Source organism: Rhinolophus hipposideros, assembly GCF_964194185.1.
Source record: "Rhinolophus hipposideros genome assembly, chromosome: 3".
NCBI classification, from domain to species: domain Eukaryota; kingdom Metazoa; phylum Chordata; class Mammalia; order Chiroptera; family Rhinolophidae; genus Rhinolophus; species Rhinolophus hipposideros.
This window is the reverse complement of record NC_138049.1, coordinates 108,465,518-108,486,152: the sequence shown is the minus strand read 5'-3', so window position 1 is coordinate 108,486,152 and position 20,635 is coordinate 108,465,518. Positions and strand designations below refer to the sequence as shown.

Genomic DNA, 20,635 nt, shown 5'->3' with positions numbered 1-20,635 from the left:
GACCTAGGGGAGGTCATGTTTGCCTTTCAGTTTACATTTCCTCCTCTGTGAAACGAAGGTAATCATACCTTCCCCAAAGGGTTGTCATCAGATCAGATATCATAATATGAAAATACAAAACGTTAGATAAATGTGGTTGAATCTGTTTATCTCATTGACTAATTGAGGTTTCTAAGTTTTATCAACATGAATCATTTGATATATGGTCTCTTGTCTTCTCCCACTGGCAGTTAAAAACTGAAATTGAAGTACAATGTTACTGGAAGTCCAGTGGGGACACTGGTGTTGGGAGTTTGTGGGGGTTACGAGTTTAGGAGAGACCAGTCTGGGCAGATGAGGTGAGAAGGGACCTATGAGCTGTCACCACCCATGGACCTGCAGCATCTGACAGAGCCCTAGAGTCCCGGAAGTCGGTCACCACCCACTCCGCTGGACTTTGCTGCTGCAGGCACACCTCAGAAGCAGAAGTTTATGGCTCCCACCTGTTCAGGCGAGCACAAAGCTGTGTCTCCTCCTCAATGCTCCCCACCCCACCGTGGTTAAGGGAGAGATTCCAGGAAACCCCATCTGCCTGTGACCTCAGGATATGCGCTGCTCCCCACCCCAGGGCCCGGCAGGGCCAGGCATGGAGAACAGGCTGGCCAGGCCACTGCTGAAAAATGCTGGGTAATTAGACATGCCTTGGAGTTTGAACTTCTCTGCTGATGGGTGGTGGCCAGGGCTCTGGGGACGCACAAGAGGTGGAGCCAGGTAGCTTCCCTGCCCAGACATTCCTGATTTCCTTTCTCTTGGCCTCCTATTCCTTCCCTTCTGTGATTCGTGTAAAAGTGACTCAATTTCAGGGAAAGGAATATCGTGTGGCCTAAGGCAGAAGCCTGAGTGGACGGACTTGGGAAGGCACCGTGATGCCCTCAACCTCCTCCCACAAGGGGGCTGCCTGTTCTGCTTGCAAGAGGGCCCTGGAGGATGCAGTGACTGCCGCCTGTGGACACATCTTTTGCCAGCCGTGCCTCCCCCACATGGGGGCCCAGCCCTCCAGCAGGGTCCTGCTCTGTCCTCTCTGCAAAGAGAAAGAGGAGACAGAGACCCTCGTGGCCCCTGTGCCCCTGGGCCCTCTGGGGGAGACTTACTGCAAGGAGCACGGCGAGAAGATTTACTTCTTCTGTGAGAAAGATGCCGAGTTCCTCTGTGTGTTCTGCCGAGAGGGTCCCACCCACCAGGATCACACTGTGGGCTTCCTTGATGAGGCCATTCAACCCTACCGGGTAAGAAGGGTGACTTCAGCTTGGGCCTGTTTGTGGCAGGGCAGTGTACTGTCACAGTGAAGGGGGTGGGGCAGGGATCTGGATGAAGGGCCATGGCTTCCACACTAGGGACCCCAAGGCTGTCAGGACACTGGAGCTTTGCCAGACTGAGGGGGATGTGGTTCCACTGGGCTGTGTGACCATTCAGTGTTAGGGGGAGCTTCAGCTCCAGCCCTTTGACGGAGCACAAAGAATTGTAGCCACAGCTTCACCTCTGTGGGAGGAAAGAGAGCCTCATGCAGGGCAGGACCTCCTGCAGGCTGGGGCTGGGTGAACCGGGTCTCCCAGGATTCAAACTGGACATGGGTTTTACCAAGGCCCTGACCGCTGGGCGCAGAGGGAAGAGGGATGGGGAAGGGCCACTGGCAAGTGCTGCTCTTCCTTTTGAGGCAAGGAGGTACAGTGGTAGCCCATCCGGTCTTGGGGACATTATCCATTCCTGTGTGCCTCTCCGATCTCTCTCCTGTCCCCCAGTCACCAGGTCTGGAAGTGGTTTCCTCAGAAGCATTGCTCCAGTCTGTAACTGCATTATCCCCACAACCACTACCAAATCCAGGCTCTCGCTGTCACCCACACTTGCGCTGTCTCCAACGCGTTGCCTGTCTCCACTGTCCCCTTTCCTGTCACCCTCCAATGTGCTATGAGGTAGATCGTCCTAAAGCACACAGTCAACCATACCGCTCCCCTCTCACAATCCTCTGTGGAGCCCGAGTGTCCAAGGAAGGCGCTGTGTGTTTAGCACCCAACGCCATTGCAGACAGGCCCTGCCTTCCCGTTCCGTCTCATCTCTCAGCCGCCCTTCCCAAGGCACTATGTGTCCAGCCAGACTGACCTGCATGTGCCTGCTGTTTTCTGAACTGTTTTATTCTCACACATTTCTCATACTTTTCACATGTAGTGTCTTCCTCCTAGAATGCTCTCTCCCCTCCCCTCACTTTTTTCTTACCATTTTAACAACATTTAAGTGTGCAGTTCAGAGACATTAAGTGCTCTCCTCCCCTTCTCTTATCCAACTGGAAGTTTATCTTACAAGGTCCACTGTAAATATTTGCTGCTTTCTAAAACCCTTACCTTGTCCCTATAGACAGAACTGTCCCCTCCTCTGTGTTCCCATCTCACTGTGCGCCCACCTCAATTATTGCATTTGCCTGTTTGAATTTTAATCACATGTGACCAAGTCCTTTCCTAGATGGTGAGCAAGGACGAGGACTGGGCTTTCTCATCTCTGAACCCCTTACCACTCAGTGCTGTGCCTGGAACGTGAGAGACACTTAACATCTGTGTATTGAATTATGAATGAAGCCACCTCTTTCTGCCCATTCTTCTCCCCACAGAATCGTCTCAGGAGTCGGTTGGAAGCTCTAAGCATGGAGAGAGATGTGATTGAGGCCACAAAGAGTCGGGAAGACCAGAAGCTCCAAGTGCTTCTGGTAAAAGGCCCACATCACTGGCCACTTTCTCCTTTGGGGGTTTTCCTAACAGACTCTGCAGAAGCGTGTTGTCTGGTATCTGTTGCTTGGCTGGAAAGAACTGGAAAACTGTTCCTATTCACCTCCCTGCCTCCGCACAAGGGCATTTGGGGTCAAGAGTGCGGAATCGCAGAGCTGGAAGTGGTTTTGACATCTTCTAATCCAAGACACATCTGATCAGTCATATTTTTTCTCTTTCTCTTTTTCTTTTTTTTAAATTTTGCTTTTTATTACCAGTCTTATTTTCACAGTCCGGGATAGTGATGCTCCCAAGGCCACATGGCAAAGCTCCAGTTTATGATGAAATGGCTAGAACCTGGATCTCTTGACCCTTAGTCCATTGCTCTTCCCACTGCATTCTGCCTAAAAGCATTGGTTTCAGATGGGAAGCTTGGAGCCAGAAGGTGTATATTAGTGTCTACATTCTAGCCCTGACCACAAGGCTGATCCCTTGGTGAGGCTATATCAGGTTCCTTCCCACATCTTTTCTTGTGCTACAAAGTTATCCAGGAGGAAATCCACAGTGTGGGAATTTCTGCTACCTTGACCAAGGAGACAGAGTTTTGGAACAGAGATCTCTTCAGCACCCCTCAGCTCCCATCAAAATATTCCCCATAGATAGTGAGCTCACTGGCTAAGAGCAATGCCACATACTCGTCGGATAGGTTGTGCTGACTCTAATTACAGCTTCCTCTCCCTTCAATTGCTCTTTAAGAAATGACTATAACCATCTCCACCTGCCTTAGGAAACGTATGATTGGGTAGAATGGTATAGATGTGGAAGAATTTTTGAATAGTTCTACATGGCTCTGAGAGCAGAATGTGGCATTATTATTAGACTCTCTAGGTAAGACAGGGTGCAGCTCTCATCATTGCTGAATTTATCCAAAGACCTACGTACTTCTACCATGATGTTATTTGGGAGAATGAGTCTTGGAATTAGTTACTCTCTATTCCTCTTAATCAATAGTAGGTATATAGATGATTGTCCTGGAAGCCAGCTCTGTGAGCTTCTCCCTAACTGTATCTGTCTTTCTATCCCTGGCAGACTCAGATTGAAAGCAAGAAGCAGCAGGTGAAAACCGCTTTTGAGCGGTTACAGCAGGAGCTGGGGGAACAGCAGTGCCTCCTGCTGGCCAGGCTGACTGAACTGGAGCAGCAAATCTGGAAGGAGAGAGATGAGTACATCTTAAAGGTCACTGAGGAGGTCGTCCGGCTTGGAGCCCAGGTGAAGGAGCTGGAGGAGAAGTGTCAGCAGCCAGCCAGTGAGCTTCTACAAGTGAGAGACTCCCCACCACCTCGTGGGACAGGAGAGGGATTCCACAGCAAGGGCACGCTGGGGCATGGGCTGGAAGATGCTGGGGATGGACAAAGGCAGCAAAGCAAAGTGGAGATTATTTCCAATGCAAGAACCGGTGGTTACCAAGTGCTCTTGTCCCAGAGAGGTTACAGAGGTACAGACCCCTCAAGGCTGGATGACTTGCCCACGCACTGTGGTCACTTTAAGGGCTTTGGACTCAGACGATGTTCTTATTTATTATTTCTTTTAACTTTTATTTATTTTAAGTGTGTTTTTCCAAGTAGTTGTTTCAACCTAGTTGTGGTGGGTACAGCTCTCAGTGGCCCATGTGGGGATCGAATCGGCAACCCTGTTGTTAAGAGCACCACGCTCTAACCAACGGAGCTAACCGGCTGCCCCCTGGAGTCAGACAGTCTTGAGTTTGAGTGTCGGCTCTTCCAGCTGTGTGCCCTGTGCCCTTGGCAAGCCTTGTAACCTCTCTAAACATGGAGATAATAACAGCACCTCCCTCGCAGCATCGCTCCAAAGATAAACAATCCATGCAAAACGCTTAGGTTGGTCCCTGGCTCACAGAAATAACTGAATAAATAGTGCCTGTTGTTTCCATTGTATTATCCCATCTCACATCAGGTCTGGCTGATAACTCAGGGCCAAGTCCCTGCTCTCCACCATCTCTTATTGTTGGAGCAGGACACAGTCCCAGGGAGAGGCTGAGACAGAGAAACCCGTTCAAATGAACTGACTCCACAGTTCTAAATTAGCAAGGAAGCATGATGTAATACAAGAGAGCAACCTCAGAAGGAGGTAATTACAGACACAACTCTCTGGAGGAGGAACGTTTTGATCTCACATGTTAAGGCAGAAAGGAGGTACAGCATCTCTGATGGGAAGGACGTGTGGGAATTAAGCACGTGCTCTTTTTCTTTTGCAGGATGTCAGAGTCAACCAGAGCAGGTAAGGCTCACTCCCTGTCTCACCTCCTCTCTACTCAACAAGGGGACTGGGGGGCGGGGGCGGAAGGATGGGGACACAAAGACCAAAGTAATCAACTACAATGACTGGTCCCTCACAGCCCAGACAGAAAGGTTTCTGTTCCAGCGGTTCATTTTCTTTTCTTTCTTTCTTTCTTTTTTTTTTTATTAGTGGTTCATTTTCAAACTGAGTGTTTGGTATCAGGGACAATTTTTCCCCTAGACATGAAGTCACAAATAATAATCATGTTTTTAGGCTGATCTGAGAACTTCTATTGAATTCCTGAAATTTTTAGTCCTTGAGTCAATATTTAACACTATTTAAAATGTAATGCTAAGGAGAAATATTTTATGCAGAATACGATAAACACAGAACCTGTTCTTTGAATCATTTTCCCCACTCAACTTCCCCGTATATTCAGAATTTCAAGTGCTACCATGAAAGGACAGGCACTAGGGACTAGGAGGCATTGTAAACATAAAACTACGGCTCCTTTCCTGTCTTCTCTGACATAAGCACGAGCAGTCTGCCCTGGGGGGAACAGAGACTCCACAACTGGGGAACAATTGTCATATGCTGTGTACCCAGGCATGTGCAGGAGGCCGAGCCCAGGGGTCCATGGATCAGGAAGTGTCTCTACACGTACTTTTCAAAGAGAGTTAGAGATTTAGGTCTAGGATGGCCTCAGAGGTCCTCTAGTCTGATGAAGAAGCTGAGACACAGAGGGGGAAGTACGTGCTGAAGGTCCCACAGCAAGTGGAAGCAAGGACTGAACTAAAACCAAAATCAAGGGCTTTTTCACTGTAGAATATGTTTTTCTGTTGTTTGTTTGTTTTTTTCAACTCCTGCACCCACCCCCACCCATCCCTTTTCCTCTGTAATGAATATACACAAATTAGAATAGTTTAAGGCTGGTTTTCAACCATTACCATACTGCTTTCTAGAGGCTAACAGGGGTAATGATCTCTTTTGGCCCGGACACGTCCAAACATTCTCTTAAAGGATCTACCTGTAATTCTTGAGTGGTTACCACTAGTTCTTTTTACATCCAACCGAAATGCTTCTTGCTTTGGTAACTACACATTTCTAACAGAGATAAAGAGATGATACTCTATGTAATTATTCGCCACAGACACCAAGATTCTTTAGTCTGATTTTAGTCTCATGTGGTCTATATCACCCAAACATTAGTTTTGGAAATTGGACCTCATTACCAACTTGTCTGCAGGTGTGAGATGAAGACTTTTGTGAGTCCAGAGGCCATTTCTCCTGACCTTGTCAGGAAGATCCGCGATCTCCACAGGAAAATACTCACCCTCCCAGAGATGATGAGTACCTTCTCAGGTAAAGGGGAAGGGGCAGCAGCTTTCCTCGTCCCATTAGTTGTCCAGTTTTCCATCCATCTCTACCTTTCCGCACCTTCAAAACCTGGCTCAAGACATCCGCCTTCCTTTAAGTCTTCCCTTAGCGGTCCCACTCTGCCAAGGGAACCGTTTCCTAGAGCATCTCCTCCCCTCCCCAAGGACAGGCACCAGACGGAAAGTCCAGGGAGTCTTGTCTTTCATTAGAGTACAGCAGAAGCTGAGCCTCCCCTACCCTTGTCCTCACATTGTTCCCAGGAAACACTGCCCTTGGGGGTACCTATAGGAAATAATGTCACAGATCTTTCTGTTTCTGCTTCCCTCAGAAAACTTGGTGCATCATCTGGAAACAGATTCAGGTAAAGAGCTGGGGGTTTTGGGAGCCGTTCCTTCCTTCATCCATTCATGAATTCATCCATTCAACCCAAGGTAGCAAACAGAGCAATGAAATATATGAGCTCTGGAGCCTGATCACTTGAGTTCTCTGTTTCAGCTCCTGCTAGTTATGAGACACTGGGCAGCCATTAAGTCTCTTTGTCTGACAGTTTCTTCATCTATACAATAAAAAGCATAATAGGCGCCGGCCCTATTATACTGGGGGAAATGGGAAGGAGGTGGAAGAAGGGGGAAAAAAAAGTATAATAGTACCTACCCTGTAATTAACTGTGAGGTAAATGGATTAATACATGCAAAAAAGCTTAGTATAGTACCTGGCACATAGTAAGTGCTCAATCAATGTTACTTGTATGAGTGGACATTACTTATTCAAAAATATTTATCAAGCCCTGTTTCTTGCCCAGCATTGTTTAGACTCTTATTGACTTGAACAAATATGGTATGTCTGTGTAATATATAGTAGCATTTACTTTGAAATTGGTGCTTAATTTAGAAACTATTTCCACAAGCATCACCTTATTCTGCTTCTGAAACTTACCGTGCAGAAAAATCACCTGGGGTGTCTTTTAAAAAGAGAAATTCTGATTCAGAAGGTCTGGGATGGGGCCCAAGATTCTGCATTTCTAACAAGCTACCAGGTAAAGTGGATGCATGTGATCCATGGATCACACCTCTGGTGGCAAAACCTTGCAGCACAGCACCGCTTGCGGGCCAGGTAGAGGAGCTGTCATCCTGTGCGCTCATGGACCAGAAGGGGAAGCAGGTCCAGAGAAGCCGGGCCACTGGCAGGCTGCACAAGGCGCTCCTTCTGTCCCCCGCGCACCTTGTCACGGGCTCCAGGGCACTGCGTGCCGCCGGCTGTGTTGACGCCGCGCCGTCCTCCCTCCAGGGGTCGTCACGCTGGACCCCGAGACCGCCAGCCGGAGTCTGGTGCTGTCGGCGGACCGGAGGTCGCTGAGCTGCGCCGGGCGGAGGCAGAGCCTGCCCGACAGCCCGCCGCGCTTCCAGCGCCTCCCGGCGGTGCTGGGCTCTCCCGGCTTCCGCTCCGGACGCCACGGCTGGCGGGTGGGGGTGCGGCTGGGCGCGGGCGGCGGCTGCGGCGTGGGGCGGGGCCTGAGCGCGGGGGCGGGGCCTGAGCGCGGGGCGGGGCGTCTGGGCCGTGGGCCTGTCGCCGCAGCGGTGCTGGGCCAGCACCTCGCCGGTCACCGACCTGCCGCTGGGCGGCGTCCCGCGCAGCCTGGCCGTCACGCTGGACTACGAGGCCGGGCGGGTGACCCTGCTCAACGCCGACACGCGGGCGCCCATCTTCACCTTCGCCGCCTCCTTCTCTGGGAAAGTCTTCCCGTTCTTCGCGGTCTGGGAACAAGGCTCCTGCCTTACTTTAAAGGGCTGAGCGGGAGCGGGAGGAGGGCAGGCGGGACGCCGCGGGGAAGGCGGCCCTGGGGTGCAGCCCCGCCCCCGCCAGCCTGCGACCGGGCCCACTCACTGTGGCGGAGGGGACACGGCACCTCAGAGTCTGCACGGCGGTGGGACTGTGTTCACTTCGTTTATCTCGTGTCCTTCAACTCCCCGAGGTCCTGGTCCTCCCGCTGACGCTAGACCTTCTCCGCCCCCGAGTGGAAAACGCAAGGCTAGGCTGTGCCCAGGACACCAGCAAAGCAGGGGAGCCAGCGGGCGGGTGGAAAAATAAAATAAAATCTAAAATAAGAAATGTTAAGGCTTCCAGGGGGCCGGATGGCGCAGTTGGTTAGAGTGTCAGCTCTTAACAACAAGGTTGCTGGTTCAATTCCCCAATTCCCCACCTGGGATGATGGGTTGCACCCCCTGCAACTAAGATTGAAAAAAGCCACTGGACTTGGAGCTGAGCTGCGCCCTCCACGACCTGGTTGAAGGACAACGACTTGGAGCTGATGAGCCCTGGAGAAACACACTGTTCCCCAAGAATCCCCAATTTAAAAAAATATTAAAGCTTCAAAATAATTATCAAGGGAAAAACCAGAACTTCATCAGGCTTGCACTGATTGGTACAGTTGACTTTTTGTTTTGACATGCAGGTGGAGCTGCTTCTGCCTTTACAAGGCTTAGGGGCCTCTTCAGCCAGCCCTGGGTGGACCTAGGAACCCCTCCTTTCTGGCACGCTTGAGGCCCTTTTTTTTGGTAGAGAATGCCCTGATAAAATGAACAACCCAACCAGACTTCCTGTATTTCATTGTTGATGGGGCTGAAGGAAAGGCTTAAACCCAGTGGAAACTCTGTGACCAAGACACCATCCTGTCCCTTCTTTTACTCAGGTCTTGCCTGCTGACAGAGGAACCGGATTCCATTGTTCAATAAAATGAGACTGTGTTCAGATCTAACTACCCTTTCAAATATTTATTATTATTACCGGACACAGAAACAGGCCACACATTAAAATAACTTTACAAAGCAAAGTATGAATTTCTATCACAGTGATTTCCACACCACCACCACCACCACCACCCCTTTCTGATTCCAACGCTCTCTCAAGTTTAACACTCACATCCCCACCCTTCCACCCCAGCCCCTTCTTCTTCCCTAATCCAGGCTCCTTCTACCATGAGTCAATGTACAAGATGACTTTATCATGAGCCTAAAGTGTGGGATCAGGTGTTTTAAAGACACTCTAAGTGCTTGTGCCATATGTGAATTTCATTACAAAATTGTAATAGGAGTCATTGTGATGTGAACAGTTACCCTAATATAACTGGGCAAATAGACATCCTTGATATAAAGGAAGCCAGTGGACTTGGGGTTTCTTCTGTCCTCCCTGTGACGGAAGAACCCCATGTGTCTAATCCAGAAAAAAATCAAGTTGTTTGGTAGGACAACCTGGTAGTGATACAGGTTAGCTAGCATGTCGCTAGGTAGACAGGGAGGTCCCTGGTGAAATAAAGAAAAGACAGCCATATCCTAAAACTTCAGGTTTTGAAATCACTCCTTTGCTCCAGGACATGATGTAACAAGACCTTGAGGTAAATCATAAAATTCTTTTTGGCCTGACAAACGGAGCAGATCTGACAGATAAGAGTAAGTTATTTTGCTAATTCCTTTAGGATGGGCAAGCAGAACAAACCTGGTAGACGAATTACATTAGAAGACGCCAGTTCCCTTCTTCAAACAAGTTCCCTTCTTCAAACAGCTCCCCTTCCCCAAACATGCAGGGGAAGGCATAAAAGTAAGAGCTTTTGCCTCAGTCACAGGGCACCCCATTCGGGACCCCCTCCCGCTCGGGAGCTACAACCTCTTCTCCCACCTCTAATAAACTATCCTGTTTTTAAAACTCTTTGCCTCTCCTGGTCCGTGTTTCCATTCTTCAGCTTCACAAGACATGACCCCGGCCCGCACTCAGAAACTGCTGGCAGATCCAACATCACCTACATCAGTAGTAATATTGCCTCATGTTTGTTATAAAAAATAGTATATGCTCATAGTTTAAAAAAAGATTCAAATATATCAAAGCATATAGGTGAAAAGTCCCTCTGTCCACTCAGCCCTTGCTCTTATCACATCCCGTACATAATGATTGCTATCAACTTTTGCATATCCTGCCAGTTTTGCACAACTATTACTGGGTTGTGAAGATTTCCTCAGCTCTTTTCCTTATCTTCTCGAGGGAAAGAATTCAGTCGAGAGACAGACAGTGTTTTGTGCAGCTATAGACAGGGTAGTAAGAAGTTTATTAGTCGAGGCAGATACACTCTAAGATGTGGAGCGGACGAAACCCGCGACGGGAAAGGCGTCTCCTTACATTGCATGAAGGCTTTGATCTCGGTGGGTAGACTCACCTCCCCCTCGCCCTTCTTCTAATCTCTTTCTCCTGCCCAGGTGCCCAGTCCTCCCTTTTGGTTTCTGTCAATTTTCTTTACAATTCGTTTGACAAGCTCACTAAAATAATCCTGATAAGCAGGATGCACCCTCTGAGAAACGGGATGCTTTCCTCCCTTGCCTGGTTTAACAACACATCCCTTGGATTTAAGGGTATGTGTGAGCCTAAAGTCCTGCTGGGCTAGGAGGCATTGGTGCCCCGAGTGAGGGCAGCTGCAAGGGGCCCTCCTCACCGGGGCTGGGGCTCTGCTTCTCCCGCCCAGTTCTATCTACCTATTTACCCTATTATAACAGTGTATTTAGCTTTATTGTTTTTACACAAATGAGATTATAGAATAAATTTTTTGAAACCCCCCCAAAAGACAAACTATATACAACATGTGTTCATTGTAGCGCTTGTCAAACATCACAGAAGGCCTTTTTCAAAAATACACATCTTTCTTTGAACATTGTAACAAACCTGTGAAATAAACTGGACTGACTTTGTTTCTCTCCTTGTGTGGTAGAGGAAACTGGCACAGTGAAATAAACCTGTCTAACAAGTTTCACAGCTGGTCTTTGGAATCTGCTGCACTAGAATCCACAGGTGCACTCAGGCTGTTTCACTTCCTGTGCACTGAGCTAGTGTTACAGGCAGCAAGGCTTTTCTGCTTGAGTATGAAATCGAAAAGAAAAAAAACCTGACGCTGTTTTAGCTGAAATTACATTGGCATTGGTTGAAATTGAATTTGGGGAGGGTTGGGGGGGAATTAGTTGAGAGAACACTGACATTGTCATCCCATCCATAAACCTAGTATCTCTCGCTGGCTGTTGAGTACAGCATATAAAATATACTATAAGCAAGGGTTTTATTGGATTGAAGCCTTGCAAAACAATTTATTTACTAGTAGGGACTGACAAGAGTCAAGTGAAAATAAACATGTTTATGTGTAGAGCATATACATATATTTATGTGTGAAACTGAGCATAACAAAATTGAGTGACAAACACGTTCACCAAAACAACTTCTGGTAAACAACTTCTTGTTATCACCTAAGAGGTAAACAAGTCCCAGGAAAAGAGAGTAAGAGCAGAACTCCAGAGCAATGCCATTAGTAGTCTGACTGGGCGATCCTGCTCAGACCTTCTGTGAGGTGAAGCCTCCATACTCCGGGACTCTCCAAAGTTCTTCCTTGCAAGACCAGCTTGCCTCAGACTCGTCAGGGGGCACAGTTGTCTCTCCTGGACCAGGGACCTTCTCCATCCCGACTGACTCTGGGACTTGGGTCGTTATTAAATTCTATTCTATTCTGTAAAACCTTCTGTGCTTACCAGATCATTGGCCTCTGGAGGGACATTGGCTCCCAAATAAAGCTGTGTTACTCACTCTACCTGAACCTGTGTGCCAGGACTTTGTTCCCCACTCGCGTCACGAGTACCACGCAGGGACATAGGCCCTGCCGAGGGGTTAATGTCCCCTGACTTTCAGGAAGAGACTGAAGTGTGGCGACTGACCTTATAGGCACTCACGAGAACTGTTTAGATTTAGTTTTATGTTCTTTAATAAGATTGTGAAATTTTTTCCACAGAACAATTTGGCAACATCTACTAACATGCCTGTTGTTTGACCCAGTAATTCTTTTTGTACAGAAATGTTCACACAGCGGGCCAGCCCGGTGGCTCAGGCGGTTGGAGCTCCATGCTTCCTAACTCCGAAGGCTGCCAGTTCGATTCCCACATGGGCCAGTGGGCTCTCAACCACAAGGTTGCCAATTTGATTCCTCTACTCCTGCAAGGGATGGTGGGCAGCGCCCCCTGCAACTAAAATTGAACACGGCACCTTGAGCTGAGCTGCCACTAAGCTCCTAGAGCGCATCCTCTCAACCACAAGGTTGCCGGTTTAACTCCCACAAGGGATGCTTGTGGTTCAACTCTCACAAGTGGGCTGCTCCCCCTTGCAACTAACAACAGCAACTGGACCCGGATCTGAGCTGCGCCCTCCACAACTAAGACTGAAAGGACAACAACTTGATGCTGAACGGCACCCTCCACAACTAAGATTGAAAGGACAACAACTTGGCTTGGAAAAAAGTCCTAGAAGTACACACTGTTCCCCAATAAAGTCCTGTTCCCCTTCCCCAATAAAATCTTAAAAAAAAAAAAAAAAGTACCACAGTTTCTTTATCAAATCATCTATTGATGGACATTTCGGTTGTTTCCATATCTTGCTATTGTGAATAGTGCTGCAATAAACACAGGTGCATATATTTTTTCAAATTAGGGTTTTGGATTTCTTTGGATAGATACCCAAGAGTGGAATTGCTGGGTCAATAAGGTAGTTCCATTTCTAGTTTTTTGACATACCGCCATACTGATTTCCATAGTGGCTGTACCAATCTGCAACCCCACCAACCATGCACGAGGGTTCCCCTTTCTTCACATCCTCACCAACACTTGTTTTTTGATTTATTGATGATAGCCATTCTAATCAGTGAGGTGGTATCTCATTGTGGTTTTTATTTGCATTTTTCTAATGATTAGTGAGGTTGAACATTTTTTCATGTCTCTTGGCCATCTGTATGTCCTCTTTAGAAAAATGTCTCTTCATGTCCTCTGCCCATTTTTTAATTGGGTTGTTTGTGTTTTTTTGGTGTTAAGTTGTATGACTTTTTAAATAAATTTTGGATATTACCCCTTGTCATCAGTTTTGCTCAAATAAACTCCTTAAACTTCTCTACAGGTTTGGATGTTTCTTCTATTGACACAATGTGGAGCAGGAGTGTATGGTTTTCCTATACCACCAATAATTCTTTGGATACCAGTTGGATGTCCTACAGTTCAACTCAATTCTGGCACTATCTACCAGGAGACAGAATCAGATTCCACAAGTTAAGGGCTCAGTCCGATCAGATTGCCCTCTGCTTCGGAGCCACTAGCAACTCTAGGTTGTTACAGGGGCTTTTGACTGACTAGCTACAGATTGTGTAACCGGAGGCCAAATGAGTCCAGGATCCTGCTTCCTGCATCGCTCAGCCATTGGATCTCCTGCGCTGCTCAGTCAATAGATGGAGTTGGTTCATAGAATAAGCATTTATTGTCGGAGGACCGGTGGCCTGAGGCCACCTCCAAAAACTGCCCTATATTCTCAGACTGGCTGGGGGTATTTAAGGGAAAATCAGGGCATTCTCCCAAGGCTGCCTGATGAACCAGAGGACTGTTCTCCTTTCACGATGCCCTGCTTCTGTCATGGCATCTCTTGCAGTCTGGGAATGGTGAGGGAGTAACCTGGGAAAATGCTAAATTATTGTTTGTAATTAGCAGGCATCTCCCAGGTGATCTTCTAAGATAAGGAGCCAGAACTGGGACGGGGCATCCGGAGGCATTCTGAGTACAGGGGGCCCAGCTGGGCCCTGCTTCACCTGGAGGCTCCCATGACATCCTCCATGGACTTCAGACACCAGTGGCAAGTCCAGATTGTTACCTGTACACCTGACTGACTGGAGGTTCCTACAACCCTCTCCTTGGGTTAGATTAATTCTCTAGGATGGCTCACAGAACTCAGGAAACCACTTACTCACTAGATTACTAATTTATTACAAAAAATACAAATCAATAGCCAGATGAAGAGATACATTGGATGGAGTCTTGATTGGGGAGCTTGTTAATATAAGAAACGTCCAAACCTGTAGAGAACTTTATTTGAGCCAAACTGAGGACAATTGCCAAGAAGAAAAATCTCAATGGATTAAGAAAATGCTCTGGAGAATGGCAGTTTTGCAGCTTCTTTTATAAATTAGAATCAAAGGAGGAGATGTGACATCCTTTGGTGGTAGAATAAAGGGGTGGGAGAAAGGAGAGTGGGGAAATCTCTGGGATTGGATAAAAAGTAAAATGGAGAGACACATACCTCTTTTACATAGGTGGGCACAGGATAGTTAATACTTAGCATTTTACAGCATATAGAGATGGTAATCAAGGGATAAGAATAACAATGAGGGGTTCTGTGATCTCCTGCTCTAATGCAATGGGTTGTGCCCTAAAAGGGTTTACTTTGACATTCCAAGGGTATGTTGTCTTAGATGCAAAACAGACAATGGTGGACAAGCTCACTTAAGGTAAAGATCAACCTTTGTCAGAAGCTACAGGCCAAGGATGTGACTACTGGCCATGACTTGCTTTTAGTTAAGAATTTTTATGCTCATACCATCCTATGAGGTTAATTTTGGTCTCTGAGTTTGTAGGACCTGCCATACAGGCCTCCCTGGAGTTTGTCAGGTTTAGTACGTGGCCCCTTTTTCTTCTACATGCTTCTGTCCTCATGAAGTTTGGGGCCCAATATGGTGATATGTGGAAATGTTCTAGTTCAACCTGGAAGCTATAAGATCTTCCATCTTTTAGGTTTTTATGGAGACTTCATTACATAGGCATGTTGATTAACTCATTGGCCATTAGCGATTGATTCAATCTCTAGCCCCTTTCCCTTCCCTGGAAATCAGGGGGTGAGGTGAAAAGCTTCACCTCAATATTCAGGGTTGGTTCCCCTGGCAACCAGTCCCCATCCTGAGGTGCTTTCCAAAAGTCACATCATTAACATAAGCCCAGTGGTGGAAAGGGGCTTGTTATGAATACCATGTTTCCCCGAAAATAAGACCTAGCTGGACCATCAGCTCTAATGCGTCTTTTGGAGCAAAAATTAATATAAGACCTGGCCTTATATAATTAATATAATATAGTATAATATAATATAATAAATACCGGGTCTTATATTAATTTTTGCTCCAAAAACCGCATTAGAGCTGATGGTCCGGCTAGGGCTTATTTTCGGGGAAACACGGTAACAAGACACCCATTTCACCTTTATGACTCTGGAGCATTTTCAGGAACTGAGGATAAGAGGCCAAATGTAAAGACAGGGGATTGTAATGGTAGCACTAAATCTTCTATGTTAAGATTTGGACCTCTGGTATAATTTGATTTAAGAAGTGTGATTTAGCTTGGGACTTTTTGAAAGCTTTCTTCTATTTCTTTGCCTTTAATGATTCTGCTTCCTATATATTTACTACATATATCAGATTCAAGGTTTCTATTGACTTCCGCCCAGTGACTTGGAACAGGGTTTGCATCTGTGTGGGCTCCACTCCTGGCTCCAACTTAAATCTACACAACATCTGCAAAGGTTGTGATTACCGGCTTAACTGCTCCTTCTCCCCACCCCAACGGACAAAGGTGAACTCAATAGTAAACTTGACTACAGGCCAAAGAGATTTACATCCTGGTTAGAAAATGTAAAACTTGAGACTTAGACCAGGAGCAGAAACCGCCTTTGGCTGGAGAAACGAATACGGGCCAAGCAAGTAGCTCCCCCACCCCAATGAAACACTTTTGTTTTCTTTCCTATAGGAATTTTAAGTTTTCCTTTCTTCAAGTTTCCTTTCCCCCAGTTTCTTAGCTCCCTAGTTCCTGATCTTAATCACCTTTCAAATTAGCTTTTTAATCTTTTTTTTTTTTTTATCGGGGAGCAGTGTGTTTCTCCAGGGCCCATCAACTCCAAGTTGTCCTTTTAGCCAGTTGTGGAGGGCACAGCTCAGTTCCAAGTCCAGTCGCTGTTTTTAATCTTAGTTGCAGGGAACGCAGCCCACTATCCTATGCGAGAATTGAACCGGCAACCTTGTTGTTGAGACCTTGTGCTCTAACTAACTGAGCCATCCGGCCCCCCCCTCCAGCAGCTCAGCAGCAGCTCATCTTCAATCTAGTTGTTTAGGGCGCAACTCACTGGCCCACGTGGAAATCCAGCTGGCAACCCTGTTGTTCAGAGCTGTGCCATCTGGCCACTCCCTCCCCCCTCGCTTTTTAATCTTAAACAGAAGACTATTCCTGGCCTGTATCATAGAAAGTCCCCTGCCCCTGCCATCCCAGGCCCAGCTCCTGGGTGAACACCACCTGAATGGCCGGATTAACCAGAGGAAAAGACCACAGGCTCCACGACGCTAAACAGAATTTCTATCACACAGCCACCTTGCATCGATGGCTTTGGGCCCTGCTTCTTGGGCCAACACTTTTAACTCTGTTTAACCAAAATCTATTTCTCCTCATATAGGGGCTTTGGGGATACAGATGGTACGATGACCAGTCCCAACCAAAGAAGCCTGCACAGTCTTCCAGGCAGATCTTGAGACCCCTTCCTCTCATCTAAGATTCAGGTAGGGCAAGAGTTCTGTGAATACTCAATAGGTAGGGACAGATCTATGCCCCTGTCCAGCAGGAAGCAGATACAGAAGAAAAGACCCCCTGCCTCTCAACTTCCAATAGAGATTTTATGGGGATCACAAAACAAGTCAGGGAATTAGAGACAGGCATCAGATCTCTGCATTCTTGCACATTCAACCCAATCCACAGAATGCGACCGCCCAAAAGACCTCCCCTCTCCACCCAAAACTTCCTGTTCTCACTGTAATTATTTACCCCTATGAGGAAACAAATGGGTACAAAATACGCAACTAGATTAAACCGTCACTCACACCTGCGCAGTAAAGGCCACAACCACCAGGAATATGTATAAGATCATACATATGCCCAGAAGTTCATTAATATCATTATAACAAGCTGAATTCTGGGAAGCAACATGCACAGTTTAAAAAGATGAGGTAATAGCTGTAAAGCTTGCGGGGAGATAATGAAGCTAAGAGAGTCAGGAGGGTTGAGAAAGGTGAGTACTTTATTCTGCGCTCCTGGGCGAGGTTCACCGGTCCACAGAGTGGGGGGGGGGGCGCCCAGGGTAGAGGGAGGGAGGCACATATGCGATTTTTGGGGTGGGGGTTGGCTGAGTGAGGTGGCAGATGGGCAGGCCCCCCCAGCACAGATAGGGCGAGAGCGGCTGCATCCGGAGTTGTTTCCGTCTGACGTGGCAGAGGGGTGTGACTTGGCTCCTGGCCGCTTTGACCATGCCCGTAGCTGACCTAACCATAGCCCCTTCTCAATGACAGGTGTCAATCAAGTTGTCCCTGGCCTGAAAAGGAACAGCTCATTCTAGAGAAAATAAGGACAAAACTCCAAGTCCTTGTAGTCAGGGCCTCTCCTGAGCTTTGCTTTTGCTCGGGGCCCCTCCAAACCTTCTGGAGTATACTTTTCCTTTTAATGAGCCTTTGAGCCACCCTCTACTATTCAGGCCCGCTTCAACCTCCTTGAGGTGTACTCTTTCTTCTAATAAACTGCTCTTTCACCACTTTACTCTCATGTCTCGTTCAATTATTTGCTCAAGACGCCGAGAACGTGGACACTGTGCCGAGGGCCCACTCTCCAGTAACAAACACGCCCGGAAGGTACTGAATAGAAACCGTCTTATCTTAGAAGCCATGTTGTCCTGCTCCCTGCTGGCTTGTGGTGCATTGAAGAGGAGCAGCCTGTTTACCTCCCCCTATAGAACTCCAGACCCTTCTTACTCGGGGAGGTTACGGTCTTTTCTAGCCTGACCTCCCGCAGTTCAAACACGCCAAATAAATTCTAACAGACCAATCTTGTGCTCCCGTGACTCATTCCTCCAGCCATGCCTAACACCAAATATAACAAAAGATGCTCCCATTGCTCTTATCACTCAGGAAATTCCATGGATTTTGGGAGCTGTTGATGTAGGAACATTTTCCTGTGAGTCCCGAACGATGTAGAAGATATTGGATCTGTCAGCAGTTTCTGGGTGTAGGCCGGGATCATGTCTCGTGAAGCCAAAGAATGGACACACGGACCAGGAGAGGCAAAGAGTTGTAAAGGAAGATAGTTTATTGGAGGCAAGAGAAGAGGTTGCAGCTCCCGAGTGGGAAGGGGTCCCGAATGGGGGTGCCCTGTGACTGAGGCAAAAATTCTGACTTTTATACCTTCCCTTGCCTGCTTGGGGAAGGGGGCTGGAGACTTCTAATTGGATTCATCTATCAGGTTTGTCCTGTTTGCTCATCCTGAAGGAGTTAAGGAACCAACCCATTCCCATCTATCAGATCTGCTCCTTTGTCTGGCCAGAAGGGATTTGAGATTATCTATTAACCTTAAGGCACATTCTCATGTCTCTGTCCTGGAGTGAAGGAGACATTCCAGGCCTGGAGTTTCAGGATAAGGCTGCTTTTTGTTTATTCCACCAGGGACCCCCCTGTCTACCTAGCAACATACCAGCTATCCTGTCTCCAGCCAGGAACTGTGGAGGAAGACCAAATCCACATGAGAAATATATTTTGGGCATCTGAATGACCAAATACATATTTCTTGTAAATGACAACATTGCAACAATTAACTGGCTTGGTGCAGTGCTTGGCATTTAGTGAGCAGGTACTGTTGATGTTGGGCCATGGTTTAACAATAAAACGCTCAGGTCTCTCTGACTCCATCTTGGTTAAGCCTGCTTTGTTCCCAGTGCCCTCAGGCTAATAGCCTTAGTCTTGCATATAGACATGCTAATCACTAGAGGAATCCTGCTAGGCCTGAGTTTTACAAAAACAATCCCAAAAACAATCCCTCCCAATTTCCCCTTCCCTTGACATACAAAAAGCCTGAACTCTGTACTTTCTTGAGATGTATTTGAGGCACTGTGAGGGCTTTTATCTTCTCAGTTGGCACTTTCTCAACCAATAAACCTTTCCTTACTCCAAACTCTGATGTTTTGAGTTTTGTCCTTTTGAAGCATTGGGCTCACAGACTTTGGATCAGTAACAATGGTAATGGAGTTGGGACAAATTCCCTTAGAAAGAGGCCCTGGCAAGAGGCTGTGATTGATGTCACAGATTTGCAGAGTCAGAGTTAAACTGGTATGAATCTCTTATATGTGCACCAAACAGAACCTATTTAGAAGGAGGGAAATCCTCACTTATACATTCTCTTCCTCTTATATTTGTTTGTTTTTTAACTTTTAAAATTTATTTTAAGTGTGTTTTTCCAGGATCCAAGTCAAGTAGTTGTTTCAATCTAGTTATGGGGGCGCAGCTCACAGTGGCCCATGTGGGGATCGAACCGGCAACCTTGTTAAGAGCACCGTGCTCTAACCAACTGAGTTAACCGGCTGCCCCTTGTGTTTCTCATTTGTCAAGAAGTCTATGATCAAAATTGAAAACTTGGGATAAACCCAGCCCAGCACTCTAGGACAAAGGGAACTGAGGCCACAGAGCGCATACCAGAATCACAGATGGAGGAAGGAGAAGAGCCAAGGGTGGCCTCTGGTCATGGTCAGCCTTCCTGCAGCTCTAGGGTTGACTGTCCTCTGAATTCAAAGAGAAGAGCAGCTTCATTGCTCAGGAGTCAGAAAAGGGAATTAAAAAAAAGAAACAACGATATTCAAATCCACAGACCAAAAAAATGAAACTGCTGTGTAGATTACCTTTAACTTGGGTCCATGGGCTCTCACCAGTGAATATTATCTTTGTGAATTCTTCCCGTCTCACTTCATTACAAAGAAGACAGAGCTACTTGTCCTCATGATGACAGTTTTGAAGTCATTGCCACCAGCATCATTCCCTCATAGAAGTCTCTTTGTAGAGGAATGCTGAGACCAGGTGAGTGGCCTAGAGACACACAGAAGTAACAGTGAATGCAAATAAGTCAAGGTGCCTGGCCCTGGGGATGTGAAAGCCTCCCCTTCTGATGTTGGCCCAGCCAATGACTTTGACCTTGGAAAACCATCCATCTGCCCTAGGCATAAAGAGCACATAGGATCCCTTCTAACTCTGAGACCCTGTGACTTAACTGCTGTCCTCACAGTGCTGGCCATCTAAGGGAGTGAAGGGTGAGCACTGCTTCTACTCTGAGTATCACCTTGTTTCTCGTAGGAAGGGGACCAATTCCGCATACGTTCTCCCAGGCGTCCTGAGAAAGCAGTGACTTCAGGCCTTTGTGCTCCAATAAATGAGACCTGGGGGGAAAGGCACTCTCTCTTTTTTTGTAAGAAGGCTAAGAGTTACCAGGTGCTCCCTGTTCCTCAAAGCTCTCAATCCCTCATATTCGAGTAGGAACCAGGATCCCATTATTTCCTGGGGC

The 20,635-nt window shown here is 47.2% G+C and overlaps 1 protein-coding gene across 1 annotated transcript; it reads left to right on the top strand.

Annotated features, from left to right (window-relative positions):
* Positions 1–905: 905 nt before the first annotated feature.
* TRIM15 (tripartite motif containing 15) lies at positions 906–8,195 on the top strand (the record flags this gene model as incomplete). The annotated part of the gene is given in 8 exon segments (XM_081041376.1): positions 906–1,265; positions 2,639–2,734; positions 3,822–4,052; positions 5,005–5,027; positions 6,274–6,389; positions 6,733–6,765; positions 7,692–7,917; positions 7,919–8,195. Coding segments are annotated over 8 exon segments (1,362 nt in total).
* Between the last annotated feature and the right edge of the window lie 12,440 nt (positions 8,196–20,635).